Source organism: Apis mellifera, linkage group LG1, assembly GCF_003254395.2.
Source record: "Apis mellifera strain DH4 linkage group LG1, Amel_HAv3.1, whole genome shotgun sequence".
Taxonomy (NCBI): Eukaryota; Metazoa; Arthropoda; class Insecta; order Hymenoptera; family Apidae; genus Apis; species Apis mellifera.
The window spans coordinates 11,516,670-11,535,506 of record NC_037638.1 but is presented as its reverse complement, the minus strand read 5'-3'; the positions used below and the strand labels follow the sequence as shown (position 1 = coordinate 11,535,506).

At 22.2% G+C, this 18,837-nt stretch overlaps 4 protein-coding genes and 1 pseudogene across 7 annotated transcripts; 4 read left to right on the top strand and 1 right to left on the bottom strand.

Moving 5' to 3' along the window:
* Nucleotides 1-423: 423 nt before the first annotated feature.
* Nucleotides 424-3,743, top strand: LOC409218 (neural Wiskott-Aldrich syndrome protein). Its single transcript, XM_392742.7, has 7 exons — nt 424-743; nt 1,402-1,682; nt 1,855-2,148; nt 2,241-2,547; nt 2,647-3,039; nt 3,135-3,391; nt 3,463-3,743. The coding sequence occupies exons 1-6, from the start codon at nt 648-650 to the stop codon at nt 3,384-3,386; spliced, it is 1,623 nt and encodes a 540-aa protein (XP_392742.4). The 5' UTR covers nt 424-647; the 3' UTR covers nt 3,387-3,391; nt 3,463-3,743.
* Nucleotides 3,744-6,517: 2,774 nt separating this feature from the next.
* On the bottom strand, nt 6,518-8,337 carry LOC725225 (ninjurin-2). The gene is made up of 2 exons (XM_001121102.5): nt 7,046-8,337; nt 6,518-6,754 (listed from the first exon to the last, which is right to left on the bottom strand). Exons 1-2 carry the CDS (start codon nt 7,316-7,318, stop codon nt 6,554-6,556), a joined length of 474 nt encoding a protein of 157 aa, XP_001121102.2. The 5' UTR covers nt 7,319-8,337; the 3' UTR covers nt 6,518-6,553.
* Nucleotides 8,338-9,239: 902 nt separating this feature from the next.
* Nucleotides 9,240-12,282, top strand: LOC551670 (argininosuccinate lyase). Of its 2 annotated transcripts, none has more exons than XM_006569564.3 (11): nt 9,240-9,400; nt 9,553-9,666; nt 9,907-9,993; nt 10,100-10,183; nt 10,360-10,491; nt 10,553-10,653; nt 10,740-10,933; nt 11,244-11,323; nt 11,412-11,636; nt 11,735-11,841; nt 11,918-12,282. In XM_006569564.3, the coding sequence occupies exons 1-11, from the start codon at nt 9,395-9,397 to the stop codon at nt 12,060-12,062; spliced, it is 1,275 nt and encodes a 424-aa protein (XP_006569627.2). In that variant the 5' UTR covers nt 9,240-9,394; the 3' UTR covers nt 12,063-12,282. The 2 variants fall into 2 exon arrangements, with proteins under 2 accessions (XP_006569627.2, XP_624062.4); XM_624059.6 differs by having other exon boundaries at nt 11,124-11,323.
* Nucleotides 12,283-12,300: 18 nt separating this feature from the next.
* Nucleotides 12,301-13,301, top strand: LOC102655714 (annotated as a pseudogene).
* Nucleotides 13,302-14,991: 1,690 nt separating this feature from the next.
* On the top strand, nt 14,992-18,216 carry LOC551636 (lanC-like protein 2). Of its 3 annotated transcripts, none has more exons than XM_006569568.3 (10): nt 14,992-15,061; nt 15,594-15,770; nt 15,860-16,039; nt 16,111-16,262; nt 16,381-16,528; nt 16,635-16,775; nt 17,226-17,405; nt 17,479-17,625; nt 17,751-17,853; nt 17,937-18,216. In XM_006569568.3, the coding sequence occupies exons 2-10, from the start codon at nt 15,684-15,686 to the stop codon at nt 18,011-18,013; spliced, it is 1,215 nt and encodes a 404-aa protein (XP_006569631.1). In that variant the 5' UTR covers nt 14,992-15,061; nt 15,594-15,683; the 3' UTR covers nt 18,014-18,216. The 3 variants fall into 3 exon arrangements, with proteins under 3 accessions (XP_006569631.1, XP_624030.1, XP_006569630.1); XM_624027.6 differs by having other exon boundaries at nt 15,049-15,202; XM_006569567.3 differs by lacking the exon at nt 14,992-15,061 and adding an exon at nt 15,224-15,262.
* The last annotated feature ends 621 nt before the right edge of the window (nt 18,217-18,837 follow it).

Here is an 18,837-nt window from a genome sequence, read left to right as displayed (position 1 = left end):
ATATTTGTATTTATTTATTATATTAAATAATGAAAAATATATGTTATAGTATTTGCAATTTTTAATTGTTAACAATATATTTGAATATGAAATATACATATATGCGAATAAAATATATAAAATAATGTTAAATAAAAAAGAATATTTTAAATTTACATTTTACATAATATAGAAAATTTTAACTATATTTATTTTATTGACTTATAATGTATCTAAGATAAAAAATTAAAAATATAGAAAGTATATTTTACATTCATTTTTATGTTGTTATAAGATATATAGATGAAAAATAATAAAGATTTATATAAAATATATATAATACTGTATAACAATACTTTATAATATGTGAGGTCCAATCTGATTTAAGAGCAAAAATATATCGAATGAGGAAACGTGGAACATTGAACCGGATAGATGAAAATGTCATCACCAACTGGTAGAGTTTCCTGTGTAGGATAGTATCAGGAATAGCTTTGATAGATGGTGATTGACCGATTTTAATTGTACGAATTTCATATCAATGTGTGCATTCAATTTTTAAAAATGTATAAAAATATAAAATATTGATAATAAATTATGAAGCAAAATCTATCGAATGAGAAAAAACATGATAAGAAATTAACACAAGAATCCTAACCTTGTTAAAGATGAAGTCAGGCACTATGGACAAACATAGAGGTTCTACGCTTTTAAAAGCGGAAGAAAATGAACAAGTCTTCCAATTGATAGGAAATCGGTGTCAGGTAAGAATTATTATATTGAAAATTTTTAAATACGAATATTATAATTGTTATTATAATACAATGATTTTGACCTAAATTTGTCAATCAGTAGATTTAAATAAACATTTGTCATTTTATTTTTATATATTTTTATATTATTTTTAGATATTTTTGTTAAGTTAGTTTAGTTAATTAAAAATTAATTTCGTTTATTTATTAAATGAAAAATTCATAGAAAATATATATCATAAAAGATTTGATTTGATATTGATATAATTAATATTTCATTAATACTACATATAAAATTTTTAACATTTTCAATATTAATCATTTTATATGAAAGCAGTTCTAATATGTATAGTATTTTTGAATTATGAATTTGTATGAAAAATTAAAAATACATATTAATTTTATATGATTTAAATAAAGATAATTATGCAAATATTTTATACACTAGAGTGAAATGTAAATATTAATAAATTGTAAATATTTTTATTTAATTATAATAATATTTAATTATAATATATAATAATAAATATTTATAATTTATAAATTAAAATTAAATATATTTATAATTTTGTTATTTATTTAAATTATATATCACAATGGAAATTAATAATGTAATATTTTAAATAAGTAATATAATAATAAAAAAAAACACAATTTATATTTTTTGTAGTGTCTAGCAGCTGGAGTTATTCAATTATATTTGACTGAACCGCCTTTACATAAAGAATGGATAAAGAAAACTACAGGTATTATAACATTGATAAGAGATAATCCTAGACGTAGTTTTTTCCTTCGTTTGTATTGCTTACAAAGGAAAGCAATGTTATGGGAACATGAAGTTTATAATGCAATGGATTATAAAGCACCATTGATTTATTTTCATACATTTGAAGCAGAAGATTGTATGGCTGCTTTTAATTTTGCAAGTGAAACAGATGCTGTTACTCTAAGGTAAATTAAAGCATAGAATAGAAATATTAATTGATATAATACATATTCTTTTATAAATTTAATTCTAATTGTATTTTATAAGATTAAAATGTATTAAAATTTCTTTCTTTATATATAAACAATATTAAAATAGAAAATAAAAAGAGATAAAAAAATTATTATTTGATTTTAGAAATATTCTTCTTGGTAAACTGAATACTAAACGTCAGAGAAGGCAACAAAGACGATCTAAAGTAGAAGGAGAAACTCAGCATGGTGCAACATTACCATGGAGGAATCAAAGCAATACATCACCAATTGCATTTAATACAGGATCAACTTCTAATTTATTAAATGGAACTCCAACTGCTATTGGTGTTAATAGGAGTGCTTCTAGTAGTTCTATGTATAAAAGTAAAAAGAAAAAGCGAGATAAAATTAAGAAAAAATTAACTAAAGATGATATTGGGCCTCCATCCGATTTTAGGTTGAAATTTTATTATATTATTGTTTTAATTTGTAATTTTAACTACACTTGATAACTTTTATATTTTTTTATATTTATCTTAATATTTTTAGACATGTTACGCATTTTGCATGGAATGCTAATAGTAAAGAATTGGAATTAGAAAAAATTGATCCGCATTTAAGAATGTTTCTTGATAAGGTTGGTGTATCGGAATGTCAATTCAGAAATCAAGACACGCGTGATTTTATTTATGATTTTATTGAAAAACATGGTGGTATGAATGCTATTAGAGAAGATATAAATTCATCTATCCCAAAAACTAATGCACAACAACAATTGCAACAGCAAATACGACAACCTCCAACAGCACTTCAAAGACAGGAATATCCTCCTCCAGTTCCTGCAAGAACAGTACCTGTTTGTATATTTTTTTATTATAATATTATTAGTTGTTATACTATGTTATTATACAAAATGAATGAATTTTACAATGAATTTTACAAACAATGTTTTTAGCATCAAACTCGAATTGCTCCACCATTACCTCCAAATCGATTTAATGCACCTTCAACACCACCAAGTGCACCATCAAGTGCACCACCAGTTCATAGAACATTGCCAACTCGACCACCACCACCTTCTTTAACTTCTGCACCATCACTGCCACCACCTCCACCTCCACCTCCTCCACCACCACCTCCACCTGCTCCAGCTCCACGCTCAAAAAGTAATTTGACTACATCTGTTCCAATTCCACCACCATTACCTAATTTATTAAGTCCTGATGATGGAACTATTAATACAAGTGCTATCAATAATAATAATACTAGTAATAATAATAATAATGAAGATATTGCTGACTTGAGATCAACTCTTATGGAATCTATAAGGAGTGGCACTACTCTTCGAGTTAGTATGAAAATTTAAAATTGTAATCACTAAATGTTTTTAATGATTATATATAATGATATATATATATTTTGATTATATATTCATTATTACAGAAAATCGATAAATCGGAAATAAAACAAAATCCTCCACCAGACGATTCTAGAAATGCTTTATTAGAACAAATTCGTCAAGGAATTGAATTAAGACCCGTTTCGAATGAAGCAAAAAATAAAACAACATCAACATTTCAAGGAGGTTTGGCGAGTGCTTTGTCAAGGGCTCTTGCTGAGCGATCGAGTGCAATACATAGTGAAAGTGATGATTCAACTAGTGAATCCAGTGATGATTATGAATGGGATGATTAACTCAGGTTAGTTACAATTTAATAATATATTAGATTATAAAATATCTTCTTGTTAAGAGTATGAAATGTTATTTCAGATGAAATATATAATTCGAGAAATGAAATAATATATCACTGTGATAAATCTGCTATCAATAAATATGTAAACAGAATAGCTATAAATGTATAATATAAAGATTTTGAATTAGATATCCAAAGAAGCATGAAAATCATATGTAAATTTTTCAAAAAAGAAATTACTTAAATGTGTTATCAGGAAGTAAGGCACAATTATATGGATAGGACAAGTAAGAGCAGAATAAAAATCTTAGTATAATATCGACAAAATTATAATATATTTATCTGAAAAAAAAAAAAATACTAGAAAGAAAATAAGGTATTATATAGCACAACAAATCTATAAAAATCGATTTTTCAATAATATTTATTTGTTTAATCGAAAATTAATATTTGCCAAATAAAATGAGTACTATAAAAACGATTATATTCATGCTGTTTCAATAAATATAAGAAATACTATAATAAATATAATTAAGTAAAAATTATTATAACCGTATAGTACAGTTAATAGTATTACAAATTTCATGTAAGTTTATGTTATTATTTTAAAAATTAGCACATTTCCTGTATAATAATTGTAAAATTTACTTTAGTTTATCCTGCCCAATTTATATGACTCGAAATATATGCAATTTTAAGTTAGCAATAATGTTAGTACAAGATGTACATTTACAAAATTGTAAATGTATAAATTTCCAAATTAATTGGAATATAAATATCAATCCGAATGGAACAAAAAACAAAAAGTATTAAAAATATTACATTTTTTTTTAATTTAATTTTTTTTGAAATTATAATAATTTCGATAATCAATAATATAGAAAGCATTCATCGAAACTATATTAATTTGTATTTATATATATTATTATATAGATCAACTTTAAGCATTTAAGTTTTTGTTTATTATAAAATATTAAGCATTAAAATCAACTTATATACCTGATATTTCAAATGCAGAAATTGATCCTTATAAAAGTATATAAATTATATTTAAATTTATTAATACAAAACTTTTGTTAAAGAAGAAACTTTTTCAATTTCTCACTTATTGTTTTATTTGTAGACTTAGAAACTCACTTAAGATATCTGTATAACGGCCTTGTATCTAGTCGCTTATGAAACTGAAAACAGGTGTCCTGAACTGATGTAAATTATATCCTAAAAGAGTTTCTAAAGTCTTTAAACAATTTAATTAAGAGTTGATAATTTTTAACTTTTTATTATTAAGTTTTTATCATTTTTTTTTATTTTTTAATTTATTATATCAATGTAATATCTGTCGGTCTCTGTTCTAAGAAAATATAAAAAATGATTTTTCATAAAATTAAATTAATTTCTATGATGAAACATGACTATTTTTGCATTGTTGGATAATATATAATTTATATCATTTGTTCAAATAAAAAAAAGTATCAAATGATTTAAATGTATCTTTCTAAAATATAAGATTACAACTAATGATATAGTAAAAATTATATTTCACGCGTGTGATACAGGTGATAAACCTGTGGTAATGGAGCAAAATTTGAAAATGTTATTTATATATATATATATATATATATATATACATATATATGACAAAATGTATTATGTAAAGAACAAAATAGAATGTCACTATGGAGAAATCCTAGTCACATAGAAATGAGAAAAAAGAATATATTAATTATGAATTATTATATTTTATTATTATATGCAATATTATTGCATATATTATAAATGCTATGCTATTTGATATCTAAAATTCGATTAATTAAAAATATATTATAATTGCAAAGTTTTTACTTTAATTATTATTGAATATTAAAAAAAATATTAAAATAGAAATGTAATCAAGAGAAAAAGAAAAACTATAACTGTGTTAACTAAAATAAAGAGAAAGTAGCCAGAAATGTTAAAATAAAAAACTTGTTACAAGTAATAAATTAATAAAATTGTATAAAGAACGATAGAATCACATAATTTTATTTTGAATGCATTATATAGTATTGTTGCATTTAAGGAGAAAGAAAGAACTAATGGACATTTTTGTCCATTTTTTTAAAAATTATATTGTTCTTTTATTAAATGTAAATATAATGTTACAAATCATATTATATTTGTATTATAACTACCAAATATCAAAAAAATATGAAAAAATAACTTAAACTAATATTAATTTACTTATAACATGTAATTTCCTTTTATTTCCTATATCATTTTTTGTATTATTTGAAAATATAAAGTTGTATATAATTTATAATGCAAATTTTATAAAATAATGAGAATGGATTTTTTATTATAATAGAATAAAAAATTAAATTTTTACAAAATTAATGAGAATTCATAGAGATAGAAGAAATTTATGTGAATTTAAACAGTTTTAAAAAAATCGTTATGTATCAAAATCGAAAAAAAAATCGAATATGTATCAAAGTAATATTTATATTATTTATTTCTCAATCATTCATTCTTATTTTCTATTTTCTTTATTCTATATTGGAAATTAAATTAAACAAAAATTAGATATGCATATTGATTTAATTAAATATTTTTGCTATGAATATAATGACATAAATAAAACATATATGCACATATTTACGATTAAAGGAAAAAAAATAAAATATTCAAATTTTTGAATTAAATATATAATAATAATTATCTATCATTTTTATAAAATTATTAAATATTTTATTTATAAAATATAAATTTTATAATTATATTAAAATATTAAAAACAATATATACATAAAAATTTGGAAATATTAAAGAAAATTTTGTATAAATATATACATTTTGTAAAAGAAAGTAAAATTAAAATACATTTGAATTAATTATATTAAATTAATATAACATTTCTTTTTTTTTTTTTTTTTTTCAGAAAAATATGAAATATTCAATTATTTATTTAATCAATATTACATAATATATTTACATAAAAAATAGATACATATTTTAATATAAAATAGAATTACATTCGATTATAAAAAATTTATCTCTAATAAGAATTTATAAATTATAAAACTATAATTTATTTATTTTACATATCAATTTTAATTTACTATCATTCACATATAAAAAAAGAAGAAAAAACGGAGAATTTTTTTTCCAAAGATCAATATAAAAAATGTATTTACATTTTATTATTATTTGTTGTTGTTTGTGGTAACGTAGGAGAAACAGATATACTAAACGCGGCAATGAATACATTTATGATAGTTATTAGAAAAACACCGATTACTACGTAATTATTGATTTTTCGTGCTTGTAATGATTTTGATTGTCCTTTTATATCAAATCGACCTTTGAAAATCAGACTAATTCCTACGGCCACCTAAAATTAAACAAATCAAAATATTTTAAATAATTACTAATCATAATTAAGACCGTACAGATAATCTAAATTCATTTATATTTAATTCATTGTTAATTCATGGTTATTATTCATTTATATATTATTATTTATATTATATATATTATTTATATTATTAACATATTATTATATTAACATATATTAACATATTATTTATATTAAATAGATTTCATCCAATCATATATTAATATTCGAGTTATATTATTATAAAAAAATAAGAAATTTAAAATTAATAATTATTATTTACTTTACCTGAAGAAAAAGACTGATGATTATTAAACTCATAATCAAATAAAATGTAGGACTCTCTCGTTGATATTCAATCAGATATCTTAATTGATTTGCATTGGCAGTGATTAGGGCAACATCCATCATACCTTGTGCTACAGTTTTTTTTGCAGCATAAGTATTGGATTGTTTATATGCTTGAGATTTTTTATCTATTGTATCGGTAGAAAACGTAATATCTTTCACCACCACTTCTTCTATCACTTCCAATTTGTTTTCTTTCTTGTTTTCATCCATAATTTCTTTTTTACATAAGTATAACTTCTTTTTTATTTTTTTAATTCAAACACGCGGTGTCTTTATTTTTTTCGGTTTTTGATTCAAAATAACACATCAATACATAATTTATCTCTTAAACTTCATAATTTCTGTTTTAAAAATCAATTACACACTTGTCACAATATATTTTTTATTTTTAATATTATTTATTCATATATTTCTGATGAACAAAAAGAATAATCAACTTTTAATTGAATTTCGTGACAATTATTCCGAAAAATGAAATTACTATTGCTAGAATACTAATGTACGAAACAAAGTATTGGATTAAACTGCTCCAGTCATTGTATGTAAATAATTCGTCAACAAATCATTATCACTTCAAATGGTTAAATGTTTTTTCCGCATTCTTATTGCTTAATCACTAATATCAAAAATGGAAAACGCTTTGTTCAAGTATTCTTAAGAAAAGTAATTCAGATATGAATTTCTCTTTTTTTATGCATTCTAATTGAATTTTAATACAATTATTGAATTATCAATCGACTAATATTGAAAATATATTTCTGCACATTTATATAAAAAAATCACATAAGTTTTTCAATTTTTTTAATAATCGATAATAAAAAGAACTTGATAAATTCCACATTTACTTAGACCGAAAATAAATATAAATAAAAATATTTTAGCTTTATATATTTTAACTTATCTATATAGAAGTATTAGAAGAAACAAAGTCAGAGAAAAAATAACGATAACTATTATCGTATTGTTCTATATTAAAACTAAAATGACGTGGTTTTGATGAAACCACATGAAACCACGTGATCGAAGGGAAATGTTTAAGGACAATAAATATACACATACAGTTTGTATCAATTAAGTGTTAATTCACTGTTTTTATCATCGAATATATACCATTTTTTATCGTATTCAGACAATAAAAACAAAAAGACAGTAGCGATAATAAGAAACAATTTCAGCTATTTTTTCTGATTGTTATTTGACTTAGAATCTGTAGAATGTTAATATATTTATAAGATATTTAAGACATATAAGACATTAATATATTATTATAAGACATTTTTTTTATTACTAGAAGTCAAAATAAAAATTTAATGTATAAAAATATTAAGATTTATTAAATTTATTATTAAGTTTTATTAAATTATATAGCAATTGAAATTTGTATTAAATGAAACAAAACAAAGATAAAATGAGATATCTTTGATATTGTCATTTCATATAAACAACATTGTTTATAATTTAATAAATAGTATTAACTGTCATCTTTATTATAGTATTATAATAGTATTAACCGTCTTAACTTTTATTTTAATTTCTAGAATCTTCAAAAGTATTTCACAAATACATTAACATCGTGCGTATTTTAAAAAAAAACAACAATTATAAGAATTATATAATAAATAGAAAAAATATAATAAAAATATAAACAATAAATAGAAAAATTAAATTAATTCTATTAAATATTTGAATATAAATATTATGACATTTTTCTTCTTTTGTATTATACAATTGCGTTGTTTTTTCAATTGCAACTTAAATTGATCGATTGCATTCCAAGATAAGATCCTAGATATTTAGATAAGTAAATCATTATATGCGATCAACTTTTTTTGTTTATTTTGTTTTATCTTACATTAAAAGAAAAAAGTAACATATTATATAACATATATAAAAATTAAATCTAACTAATGAAAGATAAATTAGATTAAAAAAGATGCAAAAGATGCAAAATATTATTTTAAAAATCAAAAATAATATTAATTAATTTTTATAGATAATAATAATTACATTTAAAAGACGATATATGAATAATGATTTCATATTATTTCCATTAATAATAACAAAAATATTCTTCTTCTTTTCTATTAATTGTATTTGTATTATATTTATCTTATATAATTATAATGTATATAATGTTTAAAAGAGACAGCACGACCTTTTTCGCGTCAGTGATATTACTGATAAACTCGCAGAAATTTCATTATAAAGATTTCAGAATTTGCGTTTCATGTTCTTTCTGAAATAACAATTTATACAAAAGAAAAGTGTTGTAATTGACGAGTCATAATGCAGGTGAGTTTTATTTTTTATGATATATATAAAATTGATTACAGAAATTAGGTAAATTTCGATTTTATCAATGCGAGACACGATTCAAATTTAACAATCATATTAATTAGCTATATTTATATATATATATATATGCATTATATACATGCAACCAGGAAAATTACGAAAAATTATGGGGAGGCTGTTTTACGGATAATATCGATCCAAAATTTCATGATCTGAACGCATCGATTAATATTGATAAACGAATGTATGCAGAAGATATAGAGGTTTGTATATAAAAAAATAAGAAATAATATTAAAGATATATGATTAAACATATGAAAATTTATATAAAATATTTATATATACAATGTATTTTAAATTAAAGAAAAAAAAATTTTATTTTCAATAAAAGATAAGAAAGAAAAAAAAATCATTTATATAAAACGAGAAAAAAATTAGAAATATATTTATTACATATTTAATACAATAATAAATATATTTTTTAATATTTTATAAATCTTCAGGGAAGTGTGGCATATGCAAAAGCAATACGATTGGCCAATCTTCTCACAGATGAAGAATTAGAAAGTATACTGAATGGTTTCAAACAAGTAAAAAAGAAAATTTGTATAATTTATAATTTATAATCAGTTGTAAAAAAATATTAATTTCATATGCTAAGACGTGGTCGATTATAAAAAAAAACATTTGATACAGATGAAAGCTGAATGGGAAGAGGGTCGATTCATTATACACATCAAAGATGAAGATATCCATGCTGCGAATGAGCGTCGACTTACGGTATATATGCATATTAATTATAATATTTTTTTAAGATGAGTATAATAGTTTAAATTGCTTTTATTTTATTAGAACAAATAAATAATGAATATTTACGAAAGTATAATATTTCTATTTTTCTTCTTCATAACATCAATTCAAAGAAAATATTTATTTTTTTACTGGTTTCTTGATAGGAATTAATCGGAGACGTTGCAAAGAAATTACATATCGGAAGAAGCCGAAATGATCAAACTATAACTGATACAAAATTATGGCTTCGAAAAGCTATAGACGTGCTTTTAAAGAAATTAATGAAATTCATTCAGGTAAGAAAGTTAAAATTACAGCAAAAAGAAAAACTATAATTGGAACGAAAGACATGTATAGGTTCTCGTCGATCGAGCTGAAAATGAAATAGAAATTATTATGCCCGGATACACTCATATGCAACGTGCTCAACCAATAAAATGGAGTCAATGGTTACTCAGGTATAAATGAAGATAATATAGTATAAATATATTTTTTATTTGGAATTTGAAATTTAAAATAATAGAATTGAATTTTTTTTTTATAGTTACGCATGGTATGCTAAGGCAGATATTGAGAGATTACAAGAAATTCGAAAACGGGTAAATATTTTGCCTTTGGGCAGTGGTGCAATAGCTGGGAATCCTTTTCAAATTGATCGACGTATTCTGGCCAATGAATTGGATTTTTCTGAAATAACGGAGAATAGCATGTATGCTATAGGAGATAGAGATTTTGTTGGTAAACGAAAAACATTTTAAATAATAATATATTTATACAATATATTTATAATATATATTCAATGAAATCAATAATAAGATGTAAATATAAAAAACAAATTTAATTGAAATGTTAGAAAGATGTCAAAAAAAGAAAAGAATTCTTTTTTCAGTTTACATATTATAAATTTTCTTTTTTTTTTCTTTTAAAGTTGAGTTTCTTTTTTGGTCTTCATTAACGGTAATTCATCTAAGTCGACTTTGTGAGGATTTGATCATTTATAGCAGCGAAGAATTCGGTTTCGTGAGATTTGCTGATAAATTTTCTACAGGTAGTAGTTTGATGCCTCAAAAACGTAATCCAGATTGTATGGAATTAATTCGAGGAAAAGCTGGCACTTTACTTGGAAAAGTTTGTAATTCTATAAATTATTTTTAATGATAAGATACATAGATTTGTACATTTATTTAATTATGTTTTATGGCATTTTATATTCTAGTGTATGGGTTTCATGACTACTTTGAAAGGAATTCCATCTACATATAACAAGGATCTTCAAGAAGATAAAGAAGCTATATTTTCTACATTCGATATATTAGACAGTATACTTGTTATCGCTACAAATGCAATAAACACGCTTGAAGTAAAAAATAAGAAGTGCGAAAAAGCTTTAACATCTACTATGTTAGCAACTGATATGGTATATTATCTTGTTCGAAAAGGGGTTAGTATTCGAAGTAAAAAATAATTTATTACAAATCAAATTTTTAAATATATATCATCTAATTTTAATTTTTCTTTTAAATAATCAATTTTTAATAGATATCGTTTAGAGAAGCTCATTACTTAACTGGAAAAGCTGTTGCTCTGTCAGAATCATTAGAAGTATCTCTTTGTAAATTGTCGCTTAAAAAATTACACTCTATAAGGTAAATTATTTAATTGAAAATTTAAATGAAAATTTATTTCATTAAAATATCCAATTTTTTATATTATATTTTTTAGTACTAAATTTCAAAAAGATGTGAAGGAAATTTGGAATTTTTCCCATAGTATTGAACAATATAAAGTTACAGGTGGAACCAGTACGACAGCATTAATAGAACAAATTAATAAACTTCGAACTTCATTGATTAATAATTCTATTTAATAAAAATAAATAATAAAAAAATAATTCAAAATTATTACGTGATAAAGATTAGAAAGCTGTCTGATTTTTATGATTCTACTAATTTTTGTTCGACTGTTTCACGCTCCCACAATATGTCATCATTCTACGTGCGTTGAGTATCGCACATGAATCTCTTTTCACGATTTTCCACCCGAATGTGACGAATTGTTTAAAATAATAAATGAAGTTATAAATCGTCTTGTGACATCCATTGAAAAATAGAACAGAAACTGTATCATTATTACGAATTATGTTGGCCGAGAAAATAGGTTATGCAGCGATTATATATTGGGGTTATAAATTTTCTTGTAATATAATATATCGAATATATAAAAATTTTTTCTCCGTGTCTGTGGTTGACTTATGCTCTATGGGTAAATGGGCAGTTGTCACAGGATGTTCCCATGGAATTGGAAGAGCATATGCGGAAACATTGGCGAAGATAGGATTGAATGTAATTCTAGTTAGTCCTGATACGGAAAATTTAAAAACCATTGCAAGCAATATCGAAGCAATGTATAATGTGAAAACAAAAGTGATTAAATTAGATTTATCAGAAGGCTTGGAAACGTATAATGTTATCGAAAAAGAAATGTTCGGTCTAGAAATTGGCATATTAATCAACAATCTTGGCATGTCATATCCGCATCCAGAATATTTTTTGGATCTTCCTCACAAAGAAAAGATCTATATGAGTATTGTTCATTGTAATGTAGTAGTTGTGACAAATATGTGTCGTATTTTATTGCCACAAATGGTGGTTAGAGGGAAAGGAGTTATAGTCAACGTAGCCTCCATGGTAGCAGTATTGCCGAGTCCTCTGTTGACAGTCTTCGCAGCCACAAAAGCGTATATCGTGAAATTTAGTAGAGATTTGCAGATAGAATATGGAAAACACGGTATAATCGTGCAGTGTTTGTTACCAGGCACAGTCACTAATCATACCACAGAGTCACCACGATCAGGATGGATGGTTCCGACACCAGAAAAATACGTTCAAAGCGCGATCAGAACTATAGGCAAAGAAAATGTGACAACTGGATTTTTGCAACATTCCATTTTGATTGGAATAATAAAATTTATTTATCGAATATCACCGAGTTCCATCATCGTCTGGATGATTAATATCATGGAAGGAAATCGAAATAATGCGCTACGACGATATGTCGGATGACTTTGTAGAAATATTTTAATATATCAAGTTTTACTTAAGGAAAAGGTGCTTTTTGATTTTTTTTTATATTATAAGATAATATAAAATAAGTTTCAATGAAATTGTAAAGTAAAAGAAAATTCTATTTTTTAAAATTTTTGAAAATTTAAAACAAAATGTAAATTCGAAATAGAATAATGTTAAAAGTAGGCAAATTTATTCATCCAGAATTAAAATTTCTTTTGTGATTATATAATGATTAACGAATTAGAAATTATTTAACTTATTTATCCGAAAAATGATACTTTTAATTGCTAATTTGATTTCATTTTAAAGATAAAATAATTATTCAAGAAATACTATAAGAAATTATTTTCAAAAATTATAATAACTTAGTGAATAGCAAAATAAAATATAACGATAAAAATTATTATATCGTGAAAAAATTCTTTTATGTTACATTATGTTATAAGTAAAAATGAATAATTATTTTTCTTATAAATGATAAAAGCGATAATAAATTATGAATATATTATGAATATAATAATCATAATAATATTTTATTTTTTTGTCGTATTTTTTGTTTTTTCGACTTTTTTTGATGATAATTCATATATAAAAGAATTATTAAAAAAATTTGCTGCATAAAAGTTATACTTCAGCATTTTTTTTACTGATAATTATATTTCCACAAACGAGATATAGAATAAATCTAATATTTATTTCATGTACTTTTTGTTCCAAATCTCAGATTCTTATCATTTTAATATTATTTTTTCTACTGATTCTATTCAGAATAATATTATAATATTACTAAGAGTTGGAATTAAAAATAAATTTTCTGTTACATATATAATATATGTATCATGTATATATAAAGTATTGCATTTTATAGATATGTTGTAAAGTAAAAAATGTAACATTTATATTTTTTATAAAAAATTAAGATACATTGTAGTTTTAAAAAGAATTTATGAAAGTGTATTTGATATCCTCTATTTAGTCTATGGTGAAATGTTAAAAGTAAATACAAATAGAACAAATATTAAAAGAAAAATAGAGAAAAAGTAAAGAAATTAAATTTTATTAAATTTATAAATAATTGAAGTTTGTGTTAAATGAAGATAAAAAGAAAATGACATAAATGCTGTATCTCCATTTCAGCGTCACATTTTATTCCTGCCTTATTTCATTTAAACAAATTTCGATTGTTTATAACTTAATAAATAAATCTTAATCAATATATTTTTGTATACTAACTTTTTTGTCTTTAGAATTGATGATTCTCCATAAATATTTCAAAAATCTATCTATTATCTATCTATTATATTTCAAAAATCTAATATTAATGTATATATAAATAAAGTACTTAATTTTATTTTAATATTGAAAGCATAATTGAGTTTTTAGTAAGAAATTTATAGTTATATTTTAAAGCGAAGAAGTATTTTAAAGAAAGTATATAAAAATATATTAAGAAATATTATAAAAATTAAAAAAAAATTAGAAAGTGGTTAGAAACAAGAAGAAAAACAACACAAACAAAGAACAGATAATAAACGACAAAAAAGAAAAGTGAAAAAGAAGAAAAACACACGGAAGGTAGGTACAAAAAATTGAAAGTTTTTATTAGAAATATAATAGAAAACAATTTTATACGATGATTAATGATTTCGTCTTAATATTTGTTAAAAGATAAAAGAAGAAGAAAAAATTCAATACATACAAAATAACAAAAAGGTAAGTATAGTTCATCTTGTATATTCAAGTTGATTATATGTCAAATCGGTAACGTTGGAAACGACACGAAGTGATAATTTCATTCGTAAGTTGCTTCATAAGTATTTTTGTTTCGATAACTCGAATATTTTGTTACGATTATAACTTTAAATGTAAAAGTCTTGTTTAACTATAAACTTCTTTATATTACAAACGTTATATTTAAAAATTTAATTTTTTATAGCAGGTTTGTCAATAAACGATATAGTATATTTTTAGAATAATGCGACAAATACTTACCTTCTCAGTATGTTTTTAAAATCTTTTTTTTTTTCATTATGATTACTAAAATATAATTGATATTAAGAAAAATTTATTTGAAATTTTTTATACATTCATCTTTAGATATATCAATGTGTTTGATATATCATTTAACTAACTATATATTTTCTAACCTTTTTATTAATTTTGTTAATGTAACATAATATAATATTTAATAATCAATAATTATTAATTATTAATTGTTTTATGAATATGAAAATTATAATGTGTGTGATATACTTATAATATTTTAAAATATTTTAAAATATTGAAATTATTATTAAATATAAAGTATCAAATTATATTATCTTTTTTAGACCGGTTTCATATATAAAATAAAGAAAGAAAAATTTGGCATAAAATATATAAATATAATTAATCGATTTACGCATTTAATTCGTATCAAAATGGACACTGCTCGGCATTATGATAATCCATTTGAAGATTATCCTAATGCTACAGTAAATTTTGTTGTGAATACAGCAACTAATGAGGTAAATATATTTATAAATTAATCAATAATTAGATTATAAATTATTTATAAATAAATAGAAATTTGTATATTAAATTTTATGTTTATTAGATTACTGAAAATTATAAAGAAACATTAAAAGTACAAACAAAGAGATTAATAGATCAATTAGAAGAAAACGAACATCAGTGGACCTATCATGATGATTATTCTGTATATACTGGATCAGCAGGAATTGCATATATGTTTTATCAATATGGAAAGTGTTTTAATGAACCACACTATATTGATGTATGAATCTTTTAATATTTTTTTTTTAAATGATAAATTATTTTTTAAGTTTATATATATTTTTTTAACAGAAAGCAATGGAATTAATAAGAATATGTATACATAGATGCAGAAGCAAAAGAGAAATTACATTTTTGACTGGTATTGTGGGTCCATTAACTTTGTCTGCAATTATGTTTCATTCGCAAAACAATTCTACTACAACACAAGATATAATTTCAAGGTAAATACTTTAATTTTTTAAATTAATTAATTTATATTTTATAATATTAGAAATATATAATATTATTTAATAACAAAATAAATTAATTTTTATATTTTTTTATTTATATTACTTTCAGAATAAAGTCATTATCTTCTTATGTTTTGGATGAAAATAGTGGTTTGCCTGATGAATTACTTTATGGAAGAGCTGGTTATCTCTTTTCCCTTCTTTTTCTGAATTCAAACATATTTCCTGCTCCCATAGAAGATGAACTTATTAAAAAAGTAACAAAAATTATACTTAAAATAAATAACAGTATATTATACTGTTAAATATAATATTTAATAATATCATATATAATATTATTTTGATTAAAAAATATTATATCAGGTTATTGCAGTTATAATTAAATCTGGAAATTTGTATTCTGCTTCAAGAAGGTACAAAACACCTTTAATGTATATTTGGCATGGAACAGAATATATCGGTGGTGCACATGGATTAGCTGGAATACTTTACATATTATTACAAGTATGATAGATATATCTTTGTTATATTTTAATAATTGATAATAATATTTTTATAGTAATATAATAATATTATTTTTTTAATATATAGAATAGTCTGCATACTATTGTAAAACATTTTTTTCTTGGAAACTATAATCGATTTTTTTTTTATATTTCAATGATACAAGAAGACTGATTTGAGATACAAAAGATTTTTTTGCAACGGCTACAAAGGAAAACAGAAACCACCTTCTTTTTTTTAAATGAATGGTATATTAATTTCTATTTATTAAAATGGCTGAATAATATTTGCTTGAAACATTTTTCGTTATTGTTTATGATTAAAAAATCATTTTCCTAGCATATTTTCACATGCTAGTTAAAAAAAATAACTTATAAAATTTTATGTAGACTATCCTGTTTATCCAATTTTGAAAAATATAATAATTTTAAACTATAATTAATATTATAGGCACGAAAATATTTAACAAAAGATCAATTAGAGAAAGATATAAGACCTGCATTAGATTTTCTTCAGAATTTACGATTTCCTTCTGGAAACTTTCCAACTGCTATTGGAAGTCACAGTGATAAAATACAATGGTGCCATGGTGCACCTGGAATGACTATGTTGTTCTGTTTAGCTTATGAGGTTAATATTATTTAATTAATTTTTAATTTTTAGTAACATTATATCTAATATATTATTAAATATGGATATATAGATATATGAAAATAAAAATTATTTAAAAACTGCTCTGCAATGTGGAGAATTGATTTGGTCAAGAGGAGTGCTTAGAAAGGGATATGGAATATGTCATGGCGTATCTGGAAATGCATATACGTTTTTATGTCTTTTTCAACAAACAAAGGTTAAGTTAAATTTAAATATAAATATATAATATATATATAATAGTTAAATTTAAATGTATTAGATAAATGTATTAGATATATAATATAGTAATAAATATCAATAAAATATTTATTTTATGTGCAGGATATAAAATATCTTTATAGGGCTTGTAAGTTTGCAGATTGGTGTATGGATTATGGAACACATAGAAAAAAGATTCCTGATAGACCATTTTCATTATTTGAAGGTATTTTATTACAAATTATTATCAAATTTTATCATCTATTATTCATATTTATTATCAAATTAATAATATCTGTATTATTTTAGGTCTTGCTGGTACAATTTATTTTTTGATCGATATTCAACAACCGCTTTTAGCAAAATTCCCAGGATATACTATTTAAATTCAATATATTTCGATAATATGTTTCTTTTGCGTAAAAATTAATGTCTAAGATATAAAAGCAATTATCAAATTTATGGATTTTGCCTATATAATTCATCTATATATTACATATTTATATTTCGAATGTGTAAAAATCAATGTATATCTTATTGAATAAACAAAATAAAATAATTTACAGTATCATATAAGATATTGTACATTATTCCATATTATCCATCATCTTTTATCATTATAATTTTTTTATAGATTTATTTTTAATTTATTTTTAAAAATATAAAAGAATTATAGAAGAATTATAGAATAAATAATAAATGAGAAATTTATAAAAAAATATTTGTATTTTTAATCCACAAAATGAATTTTATGAATTCATACAAACTATACAACAATTATACAACAGGATTATATTTTTTGTAGGAATTTCTTTTCTTTGAAAGCTATATCCATTAATAGAAAGAAAAATCACAATATTTTCAAAAAATTATTTAAATTTTATCCGCGATCAGAAAATTTTAGTTAGTAATATATTTTAAATTACGTTTTGTGATTAATAATAGAATCCGATCGAGACAAGTCTCATTACGTAGAAAATATACTTGATAGATATGTATAAAGTATATTGTATAAAGTTTATACAAAGTTCAGGTTCTAAGTAATTCAATTTTAGTAATCGCAAAACGATTCAAATAAATCACGAATATAATTTCTTTTGCAAAATGTGATTTCTAGTTCATATGTTTTGTCACGTAACTCAAAGTTTCTTTGATTAATTTTTATCTAATATTTCGAATTTTTAATCTTCATTAAAATAAAATTACCATT